This window comes from Myxine glutinosa, chromosome 9 (genome assembly GCF_964187855.1).
Source record: "Myxine glutinosa chromosome 9, kmMyxGlut1.1, whole genome shotgun sequence".
Lineage (NCBI taxonomy): Eukaryota > Metazoa > Chordata > Myxini > Myxiniformes > Myxinidae > Myxine > Myxine glutinosa.
The window spans coordinates 56,484,889-56,505,854 of NC_136269.1; the positions used below are offsets into that span (position 1 = coordinate 56,484,889).

A 20,966-nucleotide genomic window follows, 5' to 3' on the forward strand; every position below is an offset into this window, starting at 1 on the left:
GATTAATGTTCGCTCTTTCACGAGCCTCGATCTTGTATACAAAAAAAAAAGAAAAAAAAAGTATGCAATACGTTGTTCTGACGCATAATACATTTATTTGGGTGCTGTATAGGTAACAGGCTCCCGCTCCCCAAAAAATAAAAACAACAACCTGGGTTATGTCCATGAAGCAAAAAATACCTAATGCTTATAATTTAAAACACCTAACTGTCCTGGAAAACGTGGGGACAGGAATACTAGACTGTAAAGGGTAGGGACTTGTAATACCTGCTCCCATCTAGGAGGTGGCGCTACATGATACACATTTACATAGAGAACTTGCGACCCCGTCCCTCCTCACCCCAAGACCACCGGCAAAGATAAAACCCCTCATGTTGATAAACTGGGGCCATGCTGATGCTATGTAGCAGGTCTCGATGCAATTGGCCCGGAACTGTAGAAGGAGTAGCAAGACAAATAAACAAACAAACACTGGTCCATGAATTATATATAGTAAGGATACAAGGATCACATTTACATTATACAAGTCACCATATGATCATTATCGTCACCAGAGGAGAGGGTATTATTGCATAGTGTGCCACTCCTGCAAGCAAAATTGGTGAGCAACGTGACGGACAGAATTGTTGTTGTCCAATCGAGAGTTCATTTCATCCAAACATAAATGTTCACGCAATGCCGACTGCCTGCTGGGACAGTAAGGGGGGTTTAATTATTTCTTGCAAAAACTACAACTTTGCAATCAATCACTTACGGAAGCGAATAAAATCTCAAACATGCACCACACCTCCATGGTAAATAAAGATTGGCAGGATTTCTAATTTCCGACTAAAACACAATGACATTATTTATAAAATAAAAGGGTTGTTCACCAAAAAGGAAAGACATGCCAATGAAAACTTTATTTTGTTGGCTTCATTTGGAACCACAAATACAGTATAGGAAGATAATAATTTAAACTTCATCAAAAAGGATGCTTACACCACCAGTGATGAAACAATGTTCATTCCATTATAACAAATAAACAAAGTCAACCTGTTAGGGTAGAAGCAAAGAATCGCATTGGAGCAGAATCCGGTCACACTCAGAGAGCCAATGTAAAACTGAATCCAACTGTGAAATTACTCAACATCTACATTACAAATCACGATGATACCAATTACTGAAGACTATCTCCAGCCGTTAAAATTTTATCAGCCATAGCACTCCACGGATCAATAAGAAACTCGAATTGAGCAACACATTTAGCTTCTGAACAGGTGTTTTGCTTACAGAGCTAACCCAACAGCTCACCTGACAAAACAAAAACTACAAGAATAATTATTTCTCCAAACTCTGATAGATAATGTTCCCTAAATAAACAATAGAGGCTCTGATACTATCTATACTCCATAGGTTTTTAGCCATTCCCCAGACAAATGTGCACACAAATACTGCTTTTTACACCGTGTGCAACGAGTCAAAATGACACTGTGGTACACTCAATTTCGTGTGCACTTTACGAATACGGTGAGTCGGTGACATCAGTGGAGCAGAACACGAGCCATTTCCCATGTGCTGCGACAAATACGTGGTGGTTTATATTCAACCTACACTTTGGTTTGCTAAAGGATAGAAAATAATGATTCTTGAAGGAACTCGTCTTTGGTGCATTGGTAACGAACAACCATAAACACAAGATGGCTGTTCCTGCAAATGCAGAAAAAAAAAAAAATCAAGATGGAGGAAAGCGAGATAACAAGGTTGGAACAGTGAATGATGATATTTCTGGTCAACAAAAAGTGTCGAGCTCGTTGAAATTTACAGCGAAGTCCAGTGACGATTGACTCAAGGTTATAAACACAAGTACAAGTCAAAAAAACCGCTCAAGTTCAGACAAACAAAACAGTCCTCTTCTTTGAAATTGATGTTCAAAAAAAAAAAAAAATTGTACTATAAATGACCAGCCATTAAAAAAAGTCCACTATATAGATATTTTGGGACAAACTTACCATCTATACTGCATATTTACGATAAATAACCATTTCTTTCAGTATTTTGCATATTCCAGCAATGTTTTGGGGACAAGTATCCTTTTACAATAGGTTTTTCTTCCACGAGCTTGTGGAGAATTTCATTGCAGACGCATTGCCATTCTGTTAGCTGCCTTTGGTAGATAACGGTAAAGATTGAGCAAGACGGGCAAGAGAAAAAGAGATGTATGTGCAGATTAACAAGTTGCTGTCGGAGAACTAGTGTTATTCGCTTCCAACACCCTTTGGGAACGATGAATAAAAATGGACTTCGTTACAAGCTGGGGATGTTGCTGAACAAGTAACGATATTCCTCAATCTGCTGAATATATTGCAGATTGTTTGGAGTAACAAACAATGTAATCAGCATTACTTCATCGAAATAGAACACTTTCTTTCTGGCATCCCGGAGGAGCTGACAATAGTACCGCAGATTAGATGGCGATTATGAACAAAACCGTTGAAAGAACCGTTTAATCTTGATGTCAAGCAATTTCATTATCCTTACGAGATGTATGGATAAATCACAGACAAGTTCATATTCATAAAACATACCACTAGAGATGTTGAAACTTAAAGGACGAATATTAAATAACTTTATAAATAATCGATAGAGAAAGCTTAATTCTTTGTAAAAATGGAAAGTGCTGGATCTACTTCGCCAAAGTATAAAAAAAAAATTAGAAAAGTATACTCTAATTGAAGCAGGCCTTGAAATGTCTCCTTCTTTCACTTAAAGTCCACTGCAATCTCCCAGATAACTTATTTTACCAAACCCTTCCCATTCTCGTTCCAAGACCAAGCAAAACTTTCACTCTGTAACCAAAACGCTACGAGTAAGTGACCTGGTCCTTCTTCAACCAACGAGCAATATTAATGGACCAAAACATTACACGACAACGCAAGCTAATCAGTATAAACAGCAACACGGTAAAAAAGGGGAAAGTCAACAAAAAGACAACAAATGAAGACACACAAAACAGTCTGCTAAAGGTAAACTTCCTATTATCAGATATAAAAGTTTTGACAATACCCAACTATTTGTTTTCGCTTTTATTTGTTTTTGTTTTTTTACTTTACCATTCTGCTCTTTTGAGTCAGTTTTACAGTGACTGTTTAATTTGTATTTCAAAAAAGCCCTAATGTCAAGATTTCCTTGTGGAACCAATACTATAATGGAATGGAATAATCTTCCATAAAAAAATTAAGAGGCATCACTTCCACAAATGTTTTCCTGCTACACCAGGACCGATGATAAACTTCAAACACTTAAACAGAGCAGCTGTCGGCCGACGTATCGGTTCTCCGCAACCATACATCTGGAACACCACTGTCACTGTTTGGAAGCACAATGGGATCAAGGGAGACGTTCACAACGCCCTCTCGGCATGCCATTGCTGCCGCTACGCGGCCAGCATTCAATGCCAGCCTCAGTGAGCTGCGCATGCCATTGAGGCTCCCAGGACCTGCAGAAACTGCTAAAAAGTGACTTAGTACAGCATTTTCTTCTTTGTCGTTCGAGGAAGAAGGTATTGGTTCCTTGCATTTTTGCACATGGCAAACATCGTCATCTTGATGGAGAGCATTAGAATGATCACAATTGTCAGCATTTCCTTGTTCTCCAAGATGAGAATCTCCATTGCGCATCGGTTGTGTACCAAGCAGCTCATGGCAACCAAAGCACCGTGGTGCTAAATCTCCCCTATCGCTCTCATCACCACCAGCTTCAGCTGGCAAGGTTTGCAGCTCATGTTCCTCTAATGATGGGAGCAGATGCGGTTTCTGCCCAGAACAAGCATTAACCAATGATTTGCACCCAGGGCGAGACGGGCAGGGCAAAATATGGGAAGAAGAGGGAATTGGAAAACATGAACATTGAGAAGAATGCATGCAAGAAGCAGAAGAGGTAGATGGAATAAGGATGCCATCGGAAGCTTGAACTTCCCCAAGTGGTCCCATACAGCAGCAGAGGCTCTGGAAAAAGAAGGTGGCGTAAGCCCAGCTGACAGCCATCACAAGCATCAGGAAGGTGCCAAGCTGGGTGTAGGCCAACACTGTTGATGGCATCATTGTAGCACCAGCCAGGAATGTTGTTAGGGCAGCCATACTAACAGCTGATCCCATACGGTCCAGCGAGAAGGTGACACGTTCCCGGCGGCCACCAGCTGGAGCCAGCCGGTAAGCAATACCATAGTGCACTGCAAAGTCCACACTGAGCCCAACAGCAACTGATACAGTCACCGACTCAAGTACATTGAGTTCCCACCCAAGAAGGGCAAGTGCACCTGTCGTCACAGCAATGGCACTACCAATGGAAAGCAGAGCATGCAGGCTTACAAGAGGGCTGTGAGTTGTGGCAAGCATGACAGCAAATGCCAGGCCAGCAGCAAGACCGAGAGACATCAGGCAACCAGCCCACAGACTCGCTTGCAGGTCATAGTACTCAAGACTGGTAACAAACCAGGCTTGGTGCAGGCCCTGTGGAGCAGAGGTTAGCTCAGATGTGAGCCAATTATTGAGATGTCGGTAGAACCGAGCCATGGGCCCATAGGCAAGTGTAAAAGGCTGTGTTGTTAGGAACTCCACAAGCACAGCTTGTAACGTATCATTAATATCAAAACGAGGGCCAGGTGAACGGCTGTCAAGAGGCATACGGTAACGATGCTCCAATTGCAGGACAGCACGTTTGAGACAATGTTCAAACACAACTCGTTTATAAGGGAATACCTGCCCACCGCAGCAAGGCTCCAAAGTCATACTTCCATCACCTTCTTGGCAGTTATTATTTTCTGTAGCCTCTGCTTCAGTTTCCATCCAGCGTTTGAAAGCCTCCATGAAGCATCCAGAGAAGTCTTTGTCACCATCACGTGGAAGGTAAAAACTTTGGTTGCGTAAACGCTCACAGAATCCAAGCAACCATTGTTGCGCCTCAGGGCTACTAGCATCAAATTCCAAATCCAACTTCAGCCCTCCCCGGTCTAGCGGGTTAAGAGGATCCCCCAAATCAATAGGCAAGATGCCCCAAACAAGTGTTACTGGCAATGCTAGGTCTCCACTTGGTCCACTGCTACTGCCATGCCCTACTCGACCTGACCTCTCAAAGGCAAACAGTTGTCGAAGTTCAGTGTCATAACGTTCAAAAGGATGCGAAGGATGGAAAACACGAAATTCAGTGAGCTCGAGCGATGGTAGGCGTATACCTGGATCAATGAACACAGCATATGCACCAGCAATTGCAAGTGCGAAGAAAAGGCAAAGCCATATGTGGCGAAGCGCAACAACAGCTTGTGGGAGGAGGCGACGGAAGAGATAACGAGCAAGACGAGATATTGTTACACGAACTGCAACCATTTGGCGCCAGGCTGCTGCCACAACAGACTTGCCCTCACAGGTGATTGTTAGTGGTGATGGTGGTGTTATCTCTGTGAGATAGCGATGCTGCAACACCACAACAGCTGGAAGCCAGGAAACCATGAGAGCAAAGTTGGCAAGGATGGCCGTACCCGCATAGACACCAAAGCAACGTACAGCTGTGATGCTACTGATATAATTGGCATAAAAAGCCGCTGCCGTTGTGAAGCTGGTGATGAACATGGACAGCGCAGCATGGCGTAATGTGACACGAACTCGTCTGAGCAAGGACACCTCTTCTCCAGGTGCACTGGATGCATCAATCCCAGCTTGGTGCCATACATCACACAAAACAAAAGCATCATCAGCCCCGATACCAACAAGCACAACTAGTGACGTGAGGTTCATAAATGGGAAGAATTGAAAGCCAAGAAGTAGTCGGTAGACAAAGTAAGCGAGGATGAGCGAACTCACCATGGCAAACATTGTCATGAGTGTGATGAAAGCTGAGCCTGTGTAGAGGCACATCACAACAAGGACCACAACCATGGCTATTGCAGGGTACATAGTGTCTGTCAAAAGATAGTCTTGGAAGAGTATGTGCTTGATGCCAAACTCAATACCAGCAACTCGTGTTAGGCCATCTGTCAAATTCCAGTTTTCCAGTTGGTCTCGATACAATTCCATCATACCCTCGCCTTTTGCAGTTGGCGCAAATACCATGGCATAGCGCAGATATGGCACAGCTGAAAGCAAAGGTTTCTCCTCACCCACTATTCCATTGCTCTTGCGTCTACCTTGTCCTCCTTGATCGTTTCGTTTTTCACCAGCATCTTTTACTGCCAGGAAATCATTGTCAAACAGAAAATGAAGCATGTGATAGACTGCATTTCGTCGCACACAGCGACGTGGCACCAAACGGCAGCGACCACGCTCACGCCGCCCTGTCGCAAAGTTCCAGCATCCAGGCTCAAGAGTGCCATTGTGATAAAGTGGTGCACATGCCCGTAACAAGCGCAGTGCAGCAGAGAGATCTCGTTCTGTGATGTCTTTACAACCAGAACGATTGAACAGTGCCGCTACGTAAGATCCAGGGGACCATGCTGGGCAACAGCGGCGCGCACTCGCACGATGGCAGAGCTCCGAATACGATGCATGTGACTGCACCTGCAACGGCAAAGAAAAGGTGATTACTATGACAGCAAGATAAACCTTCCTAGCCACAAAACAAATACATTTGAGTGAGATTAATTTATGGATTGATTCAATGTACTGGTTGCATCATTTTGGAAGTGCAGCAATGCTGCTGATACAAGTATAAAAGTGAATAACACCTGCAGCGTAAAGTTACATTTCCCATCATCCATGGCTATTGTCTAATACAAAATAATCTTTTTTTGGTCACATACTTCCATTTTGTAATCCCGTGTGATCAATCCACCCTGCTGATATGGTCGGCAAACCTGTTTACTCTGATCACAAATAGGAACACGGCATCATCATATCCATATTTAGCTCTGCTCTCCACCCTCCAGCCCCACCCCTTCTCTCTTTCCTTCACAAAACAATATATATTTATATATATATACAGTGAGTATAGAAAGTCTACACTACACCCCTTTTCAAAATTTTCAACTTTTGTTGCCTTATATCCTGGAATTAAAATTGATTAAGTAAGACTTTTCCACCTTTATCTACACATCGTAACCCACAACTTCTAAGTGAATAAACAAATTCTACAAATTTCAGAAAATTAATAAAAAATACAAAACTTATAATATCCTGATTGGATAAGTGTTCTCCCACCTCCCCCATATAATAGCATTAGTAAATTAGCTCAGGTGTAACCAATCACCTTCAAAATCACACACCAAGTTAATTTGCCTCCACCTGTGTTGTTTGTAGCAATTCTGATTATTTCAGAATAAAATAAGCTGTTCCTGTAGGTTTCCTCTGCTGGGTAGTGAATTTCACAGCAAACACTCAACCATGAACACCAAGGAGATTTCAAAATATCTCCAGTATAAAGTTGTGGAAACGCATAGCTCAGTGGATGGGTATATAAATATTTCAAAGGCCTTGAATATCCATTGGAGCACAATCAAGACAATCATTACCACCAAGCCCCTGCCTAGATCAGACCGTCCCTCCAAACTGGATGACCAAGGAGGAAAATTTCAGAGAGCCCCCACCAAGAGGCCAATGGCAACTTTGAAAGAGCCGCAGGCCATTATGGCAAAGACTGGTCACTGTGTGCACGTGACAACAATATCCCAAGCACTCCACAAATCTGGCTGGTACGGTAGGGTGGCAAGAAGGAAGCTATTACTCCAAAAAGCCCACCTTGAGTCCCGTTTGAGGTATGCAAAAACCACTACTAATATTCTGAAGCCATGTGGTAAAATGTTTTGTGGTTTGACGAAACCTAGATGGAAAGTTTTTGGCCTGAATGCAAAACATTATGTTTGGTGCAAACCCAACACAGCACATCACCCAAAGAACACCATCCCTTCTGTGAATCATGGTGGTGGCAATATCATGTTATCAAAACCACCATTTTATGCAGCCTTGACCTTTGAGCTTTCAATTAAAAAAAAAAAATTTTCCTTTTTGAGGCAGTTTTTTTTTTTTTTTTTTTTTTTTTTTGTATACAATATCGAGGCTCGTGAAAGAGCGAACATTAATCACACAGAAAGACAAACCGACACATAAAACATATAACATAGGGAGCGGTAGACAAGATGGGGAGAGAGGGGGAAGGACACAAACACAACATTTGAGAGCAGGGACCGAGAGACATGGAGACATCGAGAGATCTGAGAGAGGGCGAGGGCTTTGGGGGGGGCGTGGGAAGGGGGCAGTGGGAGAGGTATAAAACATATGGACACTGCCAGGACTTCCAGGAAAGAAGTTGGAATTTCAAACAAGGTGGATCTGGGGTGAATTAGCGGGGGTAGAAAAGATCAAGGTTTTGGATGGGGGAAGATAAGAGATGGTGGTGAACAGCTGTTTTAAAGACCTGGAGGGAGGAGTGGGATTGAAGGGAGTGAGGGAGTTTGTTCCAGAGGCGGGAGAAAAGAGGAATGAAAGAGTGAAGGTGAGCAGAGAGCCGAGATTTCGGCAGTTTAACCATCAGAGGGTTGCTGGCAGATCTTGTTCCTTCCTTCTCGCTTTTATGGCCAGATGCCCTTCCTGACGCGAACCCTTCAGTCACCTCTTACGACACGGAGGGATACGGTGTACCTATTCTAAACCGGGGCACACACCAGCACCCTTTGAGCTTTAGATCTAAAAAAATATTCAGCTTCTATCTTTTGATTGGTGAACCAATTCTGTTACTCAATACGCAAATTCTTAAAATTTCAGGTCAACTGGATGAAAATTGACAATTTTATGCAACCTTGACCTTTGATCTAAAAAAACAAACAAAACAAGCGTTACGCCTAGGTCCCCCGTCGGGGAAGTGATGTGAGTTGACAAAGTGGAACACGCAGAAAACATGCTATGATATGATATTTCGCTCACAAGGGTCAGACAAACATGGAGGCGGCCATCTTGGAGTTTGACATGGTGACCCAATTTTCAATAGCGTTCTTCCTTAGCCTAGATACACCCACACACCAGAAGGTACTTCGCTTATTTTTCAAGATATTTCGCTCACAAGGTTCAGACATATATATGGTGGTGGCCGTCCTGGATTTTTGACGTGGCGACCCACTTTACAATGGCGGTCTTCCTTATGCCGAGATACACCCACACACCAAATTAGAAGTTGGTACTTCGCTTATCTTTCAAGATATTCTTCTCAAGATTCAGACATACATGGCGGCGGCCATCTTGGATTTTGACGTGGCGACCCAATTTTAAAGTGTTCTTCCGTGTGCCCTGATACACCCACACACCAGATTAGAAGTTGGCACTTCGCTTATTTTTCGAGATATTTCGCTCACAAGGTTCAGACATATATATGGTGGCGGCCATCTTGGATTTTGACGTGGCAACCCAATTTTCAAAAGCGTTCTTCCTTATGGCGAGATACACCCACACACCAAATTAGAAGTTGGTACTTCGCTTAATTTTCAAGATATTCATCTCACAAGGGTCAGACATATATATGGTGGCGGCCATCTTGGATTTTGACGTGGCGACCCAATTTTCAATAGCCTTCTTCCTTATGGCGAGATACACCCACACACCAAATTAGAAGTTGGTACTTCGCTTATTTTTCAAGATATTCATCTCAAGTGTCGGACATACATCGTGGCGGCCATCTTGGATTTTGACGTGGCGACCCAATTTTCAATAGCGTTCGTCCTTATGCCGAGATACACCCAAACACCAGATTAGAAATTGGTACTTCGCTTATTTTTCAAGATATTCATCTCACAAGGTTCAGACATACATGGCGGTGGCCATCTTGGATTTTGACGTGCGACCCAATTTTCAATAGCATTCTTCCTTATGCCTAGATACACCCACACACCAGATTAGAAGTTGGTACTTCGCTTATTTTTCAAGATATGCAGGTTACAAGGTTCAGACATACATGGCATCAGACATATGTAACGTGGTCCCCTCGGTGACTACCTGGTCTCGGTGACCCCCGGACCGTGAGAGGACCTTCGCCAGAAAGTAGTATTATATATGCGCTTTCGCAACGCAATCCCTGTGAATTCCACCCAAGAGAAACTGATGTTCAATGATATATTTCCAGGGTAAGGATATCATACAATTTCAAGGATACAATCACGGATATATTCCCCGAGCAATCAACAACAAACAACCATCAACAATTCCCAATCCCCAATCAATTCCCTATATGATTAAGATGGCCATCTTATATATGTGTGTCCCCTTTGGGTACTCACGACCCCCTTTTGGTCTCTGCCCCTCACAATGTCTCTGGGCCCCTCCTGACCAAGATGATGGTCGGCGTCGCCGCACTCGGGCGGTTGAACGAACCCCGGGTGGACGTGTTTCCACCGGGCAGGTATCGTATCAGGCACCCCGGCTGCAGCCCCTCGTGGCCACGCGAAGCGGGTACGGTAAAGCAAGCCCAAAAGCCCCACGCCGCTTGCAACGCGTGTTAGGCCCCAACGTGCGACCCGTACGCGTCTTTTTAGACGGTGCCGCGAACGGTGCCAGACGCGGGGTCGATGCACGGCCCCACTTCAACTTGACGTCTCCACCGGGTAGGTACACGTCCCGGTAACTCCTCTCGCCAGACGGGCTTCGGAACGCCGCTTTTCCACGCGGCGCAAGGTCGATCCCACCTTTCGTCGGAGCGGGGCGAGGAAGAAGAATACTCGTCGCTTTTCTTCCTCGTGTCTTTTCTTCTTCCGTTTCCGGTCACTTCCGTTTCCGGACACTTTTTCAGAAGGGCTCCTGACCCTCCAACCACAACAACCCTTAATCTACTACACATGGATAAGCAAAGACCTGAATGGTAATTCACATACATTCACATAAATATGTAACACTCCCCCCCTTCAAGAAAGAAAGTTTGAACCCAGCGAAAACTTTCTTTGCCGGCCAATTTGGAGAAACAAACCAGATAACTCAACCCCCCCACATTATCAGTTCCCCCCGGGCACAGTTATCACTTAAAAATAAAGCAACCAAAATTTCACCACAACCCCTCCAGATTACTCACTCTGGACTAAGCACCAGCAACGACATTGTCCCTGCCAAATCAAACTCCATCTCATGACCCTCTGACTTTGACCGTCAATTTCTTGTGAATGAAGGTTAAGGGGTTGATCAAAGATCCAAAGTTAAGCCACTCGATAGCACTTTTTCCGGGAGGCCAAGCCGAGTATTCACTACATGGATGCCTTTAGGAACGTGGAGTTCACGGTTAGTCCGTGCAGGAAAGTTCTCTACATGGGCGCCTTGAGGAACGTGGAGTTCACGGTTAGTCCGTGCATGAAAGTTCACTACATGGACGCCTTTAGGAACGGCGTTCACGGTTAATCCGTGTAGGAATCTTGGCTCGGCGGCTCCGCCGCATTCAGTGCTTCAACTTCTCAGAACTTCCCTAATAATTAGGGGGGGACCACTTGTCCCTGTAGTCCCATGAATAGCGGTCTCCTTCTCGGCCACTACTTTGCCAATCCTTCCTTCGGGAGCGGCCGTAACTCAGGGAGCCTCCATAATAATATTGATTGCGGCCACCCCCAAAACTACCGCCCAGTTGTCCTCTCCTGTAGACCTCTCGACGCCTACGAAATGCCTTCCCTACTGTTATGGTCCGACCCTCCAAATCCTTGCCATTCCAGTTCTTCTCTGCCTCTCTGGCGTCTTTTGTGCTGGCAAACGTGACAAAGCCGAACCCTCTTGACTGTTGCGTTTCCCAGTCTCTTACCAACCGCACTTCCACCAGCGGCCCATATCTGTTGAAGACAGAGGTCAGAACTTCTTCCTCTGTTTTGAAGTTCAGTCCCCCTACAAATAACTTGGCACTTTTGTCGCCATCCCGAGCTGGTGTGGTGTTATTTTCCTTGCTGGGCTCTTTACCAACCCTCAGGTTACCATAAACTTGACCCCCGGCCAAATCATTCCCGATAACCACAGATACACCCTCTACAGGAAGCGTGGCTTGTAAACCGACGGTGACCGGTCCTGACACCAAATCGGACTCCAAATGGATGACATGAAGGGGAGCACTAACACCGCCCCCGATCCCCTGTAAACGAACACTATCCCCCGTTGCCGTCTCCTTGGACCATGGCAAAATGCCTTCAAGCATTAAAGATTGATGTGCCCCTGTGTCCCTCAATATCCTAACCGGTTTCCGGTTAGTCGAGGCTCCATCCCGTGACACAAACCCCTCTGAAATAAATGGTTGGTAACCCTTTTGATGGCGATTTCTCACAATGGCCATTGCATTTGGAGTCGTAATAGTCGGACTCCGCTCTGGGTCTTCCCTTTTCATGCGGTAACAACTGGACATCAAGTGTCCAGGTTTCTTGCAAAAAGCGCAAGTAGGCCCGGAGGAAAAACTCGTGGTCTGCCTCGGGCCCCCCGAACTATAAGTTTGTCTTGGGCCCGCATCCCTCTGATTTCGAACAGGTGGGGTATCATAGTTGTCCTCGTAATCATCTCGAGGCCGCCGCCATGTAAGGTCGTTCTCCGCACCGGGTGTTCCATAACTCCCCTGCTGAAGTCTAGGCGAGGAGTTAGGTTTGTGGACCCCTATTCGGTGGGTTAAGGCATAATCATCTGCCATGGTGGCTGCATCCCACAACTTTGGTACTTTCTTTTCCTGCAGGTTCACTTTGATGTCCTCGTGGACACACTGCTGGAATTCCTCCACCAGGATCAAGTCCCGCAATGTTTCGAAGTCTTTCCCGACTCCTTTTGACTCACACCACCGATCAAACATGTTTTCTTTCACTCTGGCAAACTCCACATGGGTCTCACTCTCCCTCTTCCTGGCATTCCTGAATTTTTGCCTGTAAGCTTCCGGAACCAACTCATAGGCTTTGAGGATGTGCTTCTTCAGTACCTCATAATCTGCACATTGGTCCATTGGTAGCGCCGAATAAATTTCCTGAGCTTTCCCCACCAGCACACTTTGCACGAGTATGGTCCAGGCCTCCTCCGGCCAATTTAATTGTCGAGCCACTTTCTCAAAGTGTGGAAAAAATTTCGCGACTTCCTTTTCACTGAACGGTGGAACCAGCCTCACATGTCTGCCCACATCCCAGGTTTTCTGGTTAGGTGTCGACCCCGTCAGCAAGGGTGGTGCCTCTCCCCGTTCTCTCATTAACTCCAGCTCCTTGAATTTGATTTCTTGCTGAAGCTCCATGTCACGTTCCTTTAATTCCCTTTCCGCTTTTCTCTCCTCTGCTTCGAGGTCCCTTGCAGCTCTCCTCTCCTCTGCTTTTCTCCCTTCTAACCTTTCCTGGAGTTCTCGTTCCACTCTCCTTTCCTCTGCTTGTTTCTCTTCTCTCCTCGCTTCTGCTTTCCTTTCTTCTTCTTTTAACCTTTCCTGGAGTTCTCGTTCCACTCTCCTTTCCTCTGCTTGTTTCTCTTCTCTCCTCTCTTCTGCTTTCCTTTCCTCTTCTGACCTTTCCTTTTCTGCTTTCCTTTCTTCTTCTGCTCTTTCCTTTTCTGCTTTCCTTTCTTCTTCTGCTCTTTCCTTTTCTGCTTTCCTTTCTTCTTCTTTTAACCTTTCCTGGAGTTCTCGTTCCACTCTCCTTTCCTCTGCTTGTTTCTCTTCTCTCCTCTCTTCTGCTTTCCTTTCTTCTTCTTTGATCCGTTCCTGGCTCCGTAATTGCAACTCCAGTTTCCGGAGCTCAACGTCTTCTGGTTCTTCGGGTAGCCACTCCCAGGCTAACTCGTCCCATGTTCCTAATCCCACCATAGATTGTATCACCGTGGCCTGCAACTCTGCCTTCCTCAAATTAGTTCGGACCTCCAAGTTAAAATGTTTGGCCAATTTCAAGAGGTCCGACTTTAGTAACGCTCGGAACTGTGCCTCACTCGGTTACCGCAAAGTTCTGTGCCACAAACGCCATGGTGACTATCGTTAACACCTGTTAACCTTCACCCAAGACTTTACCCCAATTTCCCCAAAAATTTACCAATTAATACTTAATTAATAAATTTTAATTAATAAAAATATTATTTTATTATTTTATACAAATACACTTTTAGATCCCGGACGGGCCCCCAATTCTGTTACGTGGTCCCCTCGGTGACTACCTGGTCTCGGTGACCCCCGGACCGTGAGAGGACCTTCGCCAGAAAGTAGTATTATATATGCGCTTTCGCAACGCAATCCCTGTGAATTCCACCCAAGAGAAACTGATGTTCAATGATATATTTCCAGGGTAAGGATATCATACAATTTCAAGGATACAATCACGGATATATTCCCCGAGCAATCAACAACAAACAACAACCATCAACAATTCCCAATCCCCAATCAATTCCCTATATGATTAAGATGGCCATCTTATATATGTGTGTCCCCTTTGGGTACTCACGACCCCCTTTTGGTCTCTGCCCCTCACAATGTCTCTGGGCCCCTCCTGACCAAGATGATGGTCGGCGTCGCCGCACTCGGGCGGTTGAACGAACCCCGGGTGGACGTGTTTCCACCGGGCAGGTATCGTATCAGGCACCCCGGCTGCAGCCCCTCGTGGCCACGCGAAGCGGGTACGGTAAAGCAAGCCCAAAAGCCCCACGCCGCTTGCAACGCGTGTTAGGCCCCAACGTGCGACCCGTACGCGTCTTTTTAGACGGTGCCGCGAACGGTGCCAGACGCGGGGTCGATGCACGGCCCCACATCAACTTGACGTCTCCACCGGGTAGGTACACGTCCCGGTAACTCCTCTCGCCAGACGGGCTTCGGAACGCCGCTTTTCCACGCGGCGCAAGGTCGATCCCACCTTTCGTCGGAGCGGGGCGAGGAAGAAGAATACTCGTCGCTTTTCTTCCTCGTGTCTTTTCTTCTTCCGTTTCCGGTCACTTCCGTTTCCGGACACTTTTTCAGAAGGGCTCCTGACCCTCCAACCACAACAACCCTTAATCTACTACACATGGATAAGCAAAGACCTGAATGGTAATTCACATACATTCACATAAATATGTAACACATACATGGCGGCGGCCATCTTGGATTTTGACGTGGTGACCCAATTTTAAACAGCGTTCTTGATTGTGCCTAGATACAACCACACACCAGATTAGAAGTTGGTACTTCGCTTATTTTTCAAGATATTTTGCTCACAAGGTTCAGACATATATATGGTGGCGGCCATCTTGGATTTTGACGGGGCGACCCAATTTTAAACAGCCTTCTTGCTTGTGCCTAGATACACCCACACACCAGATTAGAAGTTGGTACTTCGCTTATTTTTCAAGATATTTCACTCACAATGTTCAGACATATATATGGTGGCGGCCATCTTGGATTTTGACGGGTGATCCAATTTTCAAAAGCGTTCTTCCTTATGCTGAGATACACCCACACACCATATTAGAAGTTGGTACTTTGCTTATTTTTCAAGATATTCATCTCACAAGTTTCAGACATACATGGCGGCGGCCATCTTGGCTTTTGACGTGGCGACCCGATTTTAAACAGCCTTCTTCCTTGTGCCTAGATACACCCACACACCAGATTAGACATTGGTACTTCGCTTATTTTTCGAGATATTTCGCTCACAAGTTTCAGACATATATATGGTGGCGGCCATCTTGGATTTTGACGTGGCGACCCAATTTTCAATAGCGTTCGTCCTTATGCCGAGATACACCCAAACACCAGATTAGAAATTGGTACTTCGCTTATTTTTCAAGATATTCATCTCACAAGGTTCAGACATACATGGCGGTGGCCATCTTGGATTTTGACGTGCGACCCAATTTTCAATAGCATTCTTCCTTATGCCTAGATACACCCACACACCAGATTAGAAGTTGGTACTTCGCTTATTTTTCAAGATATGCAGGTTACAAGGTTCAGACATACATGGCATCAGACATACATGGCGGTGGCCATCTTGGATTTTGACGTGGTGACCCAATTTTAAACAGCGTTCGCGTTCTTGCTTGTGCCTAGATACAACCACACACCAGATTAGAAGTTGGTACTTCGCTTATTTTTCAAGATATTTTGCTCACAAGGTTCAGACATATATATGGTGGCGGCCATCTTGGATTTTGACGGGTCGACCCAATTTTAAACAGCGTTCTTGCTTGTGCCTAGATACACCCACACACCAGATTAGAAGTTGGTACTTCGCTTATTTTTCAAGATATTTCACTCACAATGTTCAGACATATATATGGTGGCGGCCATCTTGGATTTTGACGGGCGATCCAATTTTCAAAAGCATTCTTCCTTATGCTGAGATACACCCACACACCATATTAGAAGTTGGTACTTTGCTTATTTTTCAAGATATTCATCTCAAGTTTCAGACATACATGGCGGCGGCCATCTTGGCTTTTGACGTGGCGACCCGATTTTAAACAGCCTTCTTCCTTGTGCCTAGATACACCCACACACCAGATTAGACATTGATACTTCGCTTATTTTTCGAGATATTTCGCTCACAAGTTTCAGACATATATATGGTGGCGGCCATCTTGGATTTTGACGTGGCGACCCAATTTTCAATAGCGTTCGTCCTTATGCCGAGATACACCCAAACACCAGATTAGAAGTTGGTACTTCGCTTATTTTTCAAGATATTCATCTCACAAGGTTCAGACATACATGGCGGTGGCCATCTTGGATTTTGACGTGCGACCCAATTTTCAATAGCGTTCTTCCTTATGCCTAGATACACCCACACACCAGATTAGAAGTTGGTACTTCGCTTATTTTTCAAGATATGCAGGTTACAAGGTTCAGACATACATGGCATCAGACATACATGGCGGCGGCCATCTTGGATTTTGACGTGGTGACCCAATTTTAAACAGCGTTCTTGCTTGTGCCTAGATACAACCACACACCAGATTAGAAGTTGGTACTTCGCTTATTACCTTCGCAAAAGCGGAAGGTTATGTTTTGATCGCTGTGTATTTATTTGTATGTCTGTGTGTGTGTATGTTAATCGCATAACTCAAAAAGTATTCAACCGAATTGCATGAAATTTGGTGGGATGATTGGTTATTATACGGGACACATTTGATTAGATTTTGGGAAACAGATTTGCTCAAATTCTGACTATTTTTAACTCGATCGTATTTCACTCAAAGTTATGAGCGACTGAAGAAGAAGATGTCCATCCAGGACGTCATCACTATAACGCGATCTCCCGCGATCATTTCAACCTCAAAAAAAATTATAATTGCAGATTTGACAATAGATGAGGCATATTAACAAACGAATGAAACAGATTTGCTCAAATTCTAACTATTTTTAACTCGATCGTATTTCACTCAAAGTTATGCGCGACTGAAGAAGAAGATGTCCATCCAGGACGTCATCACTATAACGCAATCTCCCGCGATTGTCCCTACACTGTTCTGTTCCCTACACTCCCATGCCAAGTACAGAACAGTAGCTGCGGCGAAGGTATGCGCTCTACCGAGTGCCCGTTCTAGTTTTTCAAGATATTTCGCTCAAGGTTCAGACATATATATGGTGGTGGCCATCTTGGATTTTGACGGGGCGATCCAATTTTCAAAGACGTTCTTCCTTATGCCGAGATACACCCACACACCATATTAGAAGTTGGTACTTTGCTTATTTTTCAAGATATTCATCTCAAGTTTCAGACATAAATGGTGGCGGCCATCTTGGCTTTTGACGTGGCGACCCGATTTTAAACAGCGTTCGTCCTTATGCCGAGATACACCCAAACACCAGATTAGAAGTTGGTACTTCGCTTATTTTTCAAGATATGCAGGTTACAAGGTTCAGACACATGGCATCAGACATGCATGGCGGCGGCCATCTTGGAATTTGACGTGAGTTGCACCCACACACCAAATTCGAATGCGGTCCTTCGCTTACGCACGCACGCCCGCACGGACGGACGGAGGGGAAAGCCATAGTCCCCCTTTCACTCCGCTGAGCGACGGGGGACAAAAAACAATCGACTCCTACCTTTTCATTAGTGACCCGATTCAGTCACCTGATAAGCAAATTCTTAAAATTTCAGGTCAATCGGATGAAAATTGACGATATTATGTGCCGCTGACCTTTGACTTTTTGACCAAATTATTAACTTGCCTTCTACGTATTATCATAATAAAGCTTTGGTTAAAATTTGATGACAATAGCTCAAATGGTAAATTGGAATTTCAGGTCAATTGGATGGATTTCAGGTCATGCACGCACACGCACACACACCTGCTGCTGCAGCAGGGGACAGGCTAAAACTAACATGGTGGAACAACCGATCAACCACCCACCATTATAACCTTCACCACTCAACAACAAAACACACAAAATAAAGCTAAAACGGCACTCGGTAGAGTGCATGGCATACCTCCACCAGGCTTAGGCTGAACAGATTAGTTTTGTATCCCACTGACAGGTTGGATCTGAGCCGAAATTGAATCGGCTTGATCTCGTCACCTAACCAATTTGTCCACCTCATTTTGTCAAAACTTGTCCACAACTTTTTCAGATTTTTTTTTTGAGATATCCACAACTTTTTGAGATATCATGATATACTACATAGTGTTTGGCCCCATCTTTCAGTGGTGAAGAATCACGGTGAAGAATCACAGGAAAAAATAAAACATTCTCGTATCAGACTCTGGATTTGGATTTTCACCAAAATATAATTGATTAGTCATTGACACACCCACAACCTGTCCACCAGGTTTTGTTCAAATCCGTCCATAACTTTTTGAGATATCATGCTGTTTATTGGTTTGTGCTTTCTTTTGTGCATAAACATAACGTTTGTGCTTTCTTTCCCTCTCTGTACCGTCGCCTTTCCTCCGTCCATCGTCCCGCGGAGCTCACATGAGTTTCCCTCATTGTGTCTTTATGGTAACAATGTTGCCTAATAGATAGCTGCTTGCACGGCAATGGATTTGTCATTTCAAAATGTACTTTTGTGACCAAAATACCTTTGAGGCATACTCACCTTTCTCTCATAGATCTGACACATAGATTTCAAGGCTGTCACACTCCACAAACTTCCACCATCTGCTGCTGCAAACACTAAACGAGAGTACTTCTCATCTGCAAGGTAAGAAACAAAGAAAATACATTCCAGAAGGAATGGAAGAAAAAAAAAAAGTGTGATACTGGGATATTGCATAGTTTGTGCAAATATGTAACAATCAAAAAGTGAATCAAAAGGTTTTAAAGGTTTCAAAGGTTTTAAAGTTGACCATTCAAATGAAACCACCACAAAGCAACCCTTGTTGCTATTGTTATGGCACTAGGGTAAGAGAAGCAGGAGAAGGAGAAGGGAGGACCCTAACCCTAACCCTAACAACTCAGAGGAAAGGAGCAGATGGAAGGAGTGCAAGATGAGGTGAAGAAGACAGCAGACCCATTATTAGGGCATCTCATCTCGATGTCAAAGAGATTACCTTATTAGAAACTAGAACGGCACTCTTCAACATCGTGACGTCGACCGATATGTCTCCACCCACATCATTATACAGACTTGTACCAAATTTTATTGAAATCCCTTCAGCTGTTCTCAATGATCACATTTTTACTTGACATGACATCCGACCTTTGAAACCAAAATCGAATCAGTTCGTCTTTGCATCATAATATGGACTTGTACCAAGTTTGGTCAAAATCCCATCACTGATTCACAAGTCATCACGGTAACAGCATTTTCACCTAACATGAACTCTGATCTTTGACCTCTTGATCTAATCAGTGAATCTTTACATCATAGTACATACTTGATCTAGGTTTAGCTAAAGATGGATGGACAAACGGACGAACAACCCGAAAACATAATGCCTCTGACGACGCATAAAAAGAAGAAAGAAAAAGAAAATGCACAGTATATCTCAAAAGATGCATCAATAAATGTAAAGACAACAAGAGCGAGAATTGCTTTGCAATAAATGTGCTTTACCGATGTGACATTTTCTCTAAGTCCAAAAAGGGCAAAACTCTGTGAAAAATTGACGAAACGCCCTGAAACTCAAACTTGTTCTGGAGCTTATAATAAAAGCCATGTTTCAGTTGAATATGTTAAAGGGGATGGGGAAAAAAAAAAGTCCGACAAACCACAGGTGGGATGAGCGGTTAGATGGATAGAAAACCTACAGTCCCCTCCGGTGAAACCGAAAGGAGACCAATAACCTCAAGATGCATCGTAAAAATGTAAACTTCAACTTCCGTCATCAGCTGTCTACATTTGCCAAATTTATTTTCCAACAACAAAATTAAGTGTCGCATCCATTCCTTGCGAAAACATCTCCATGAAAAAGTCTTTTACATTTTGCATCAAACCTTCCAGAGCAATGCTGGTCAACTTTCTAACCTCCTTTAACGGCAACAAATGTTCACACATTATTGGAGGTTGGCCATGGGAAGCTCGGCCCAAGTCTTTCACGAATCAGATGGCCAGCCCCGGTGTTCAACGAAGGTTAGGGCAGCAAGTTGTAATTTGTTTAGAATGCTGGCGCTAGTTCGCCTACTCCTCGCAAAGGACACCGTCGGATCGCCAACGCCCACCAAATAATGCTGGTAAACAAAACACCCAGTTTAACATCCATTCGAGGGATGGCAAATAGATTCACCAATCACCCTGCCGTTTTCTTCAAAGATTCTAGAGCCTGTACATTCACACAGATTGACAAATCACCTGCCTGTGATACACCGGGATGACAGTTTATAGCTAGGTGGGATTCGAACCCGGCTAAACAGCATAGAGGCGAGTGTGCATACCTCCGAGCTGCCAGCCTCGTAAATTTTCTACAAGATACATAGTGCCCAATTTATATTTATACTGATTGGTTAATTTTTGTCGACAACACACACAATGTCCACGCCGTCCTCTCACACTTTACTTACAAAATATGTACAAGGCCTCCTATCTCCAAGTATTGTATTCCATCCCTCCCTCATCCTTCTCCCTTCCCTTCATGTTACTTTTTTGTGGCCAGAGATTATTGGAGTAGATTCCTGTTGTGGAATTGTATATT

The 20,966-nt window shown here is 44.4% G+C and overlaps 1 protein-coding gene across 3 annotated transcripts in view; it reads right to left on the bottom strand.

Moving 5' to 3' along the window:
- Window positions 1–883: 883 nt before the first annotated feature.
- Window positions 884–20,966, bottom strand: part of LOC137435373 (protein dispatched homolog 1) — a 95,924-nt gene continuing 75,841 nt past the window's right edge. For all 3 annotated transcript variants that reach the window (XM_068129107.2, XM_068129108.2, XM_078784351.1), the window contains 2 exons: window positions 18,932–19,029; window positions 884–6,530 (listed from right to left, as the gene is read on the bottom strand). In XM_068129107.2, the coding sequence (XP_067985208.2) occupies window positions 3,282–6,530; window positions 18,932–19,029 (3,347 nt within the window). In that variant the 3' untranslated portion in view covers window positions 884–3,281. The remainder of the gene's footprint in view (window positions 6,531–18,931; window positions 19,030–20,966) is intronic.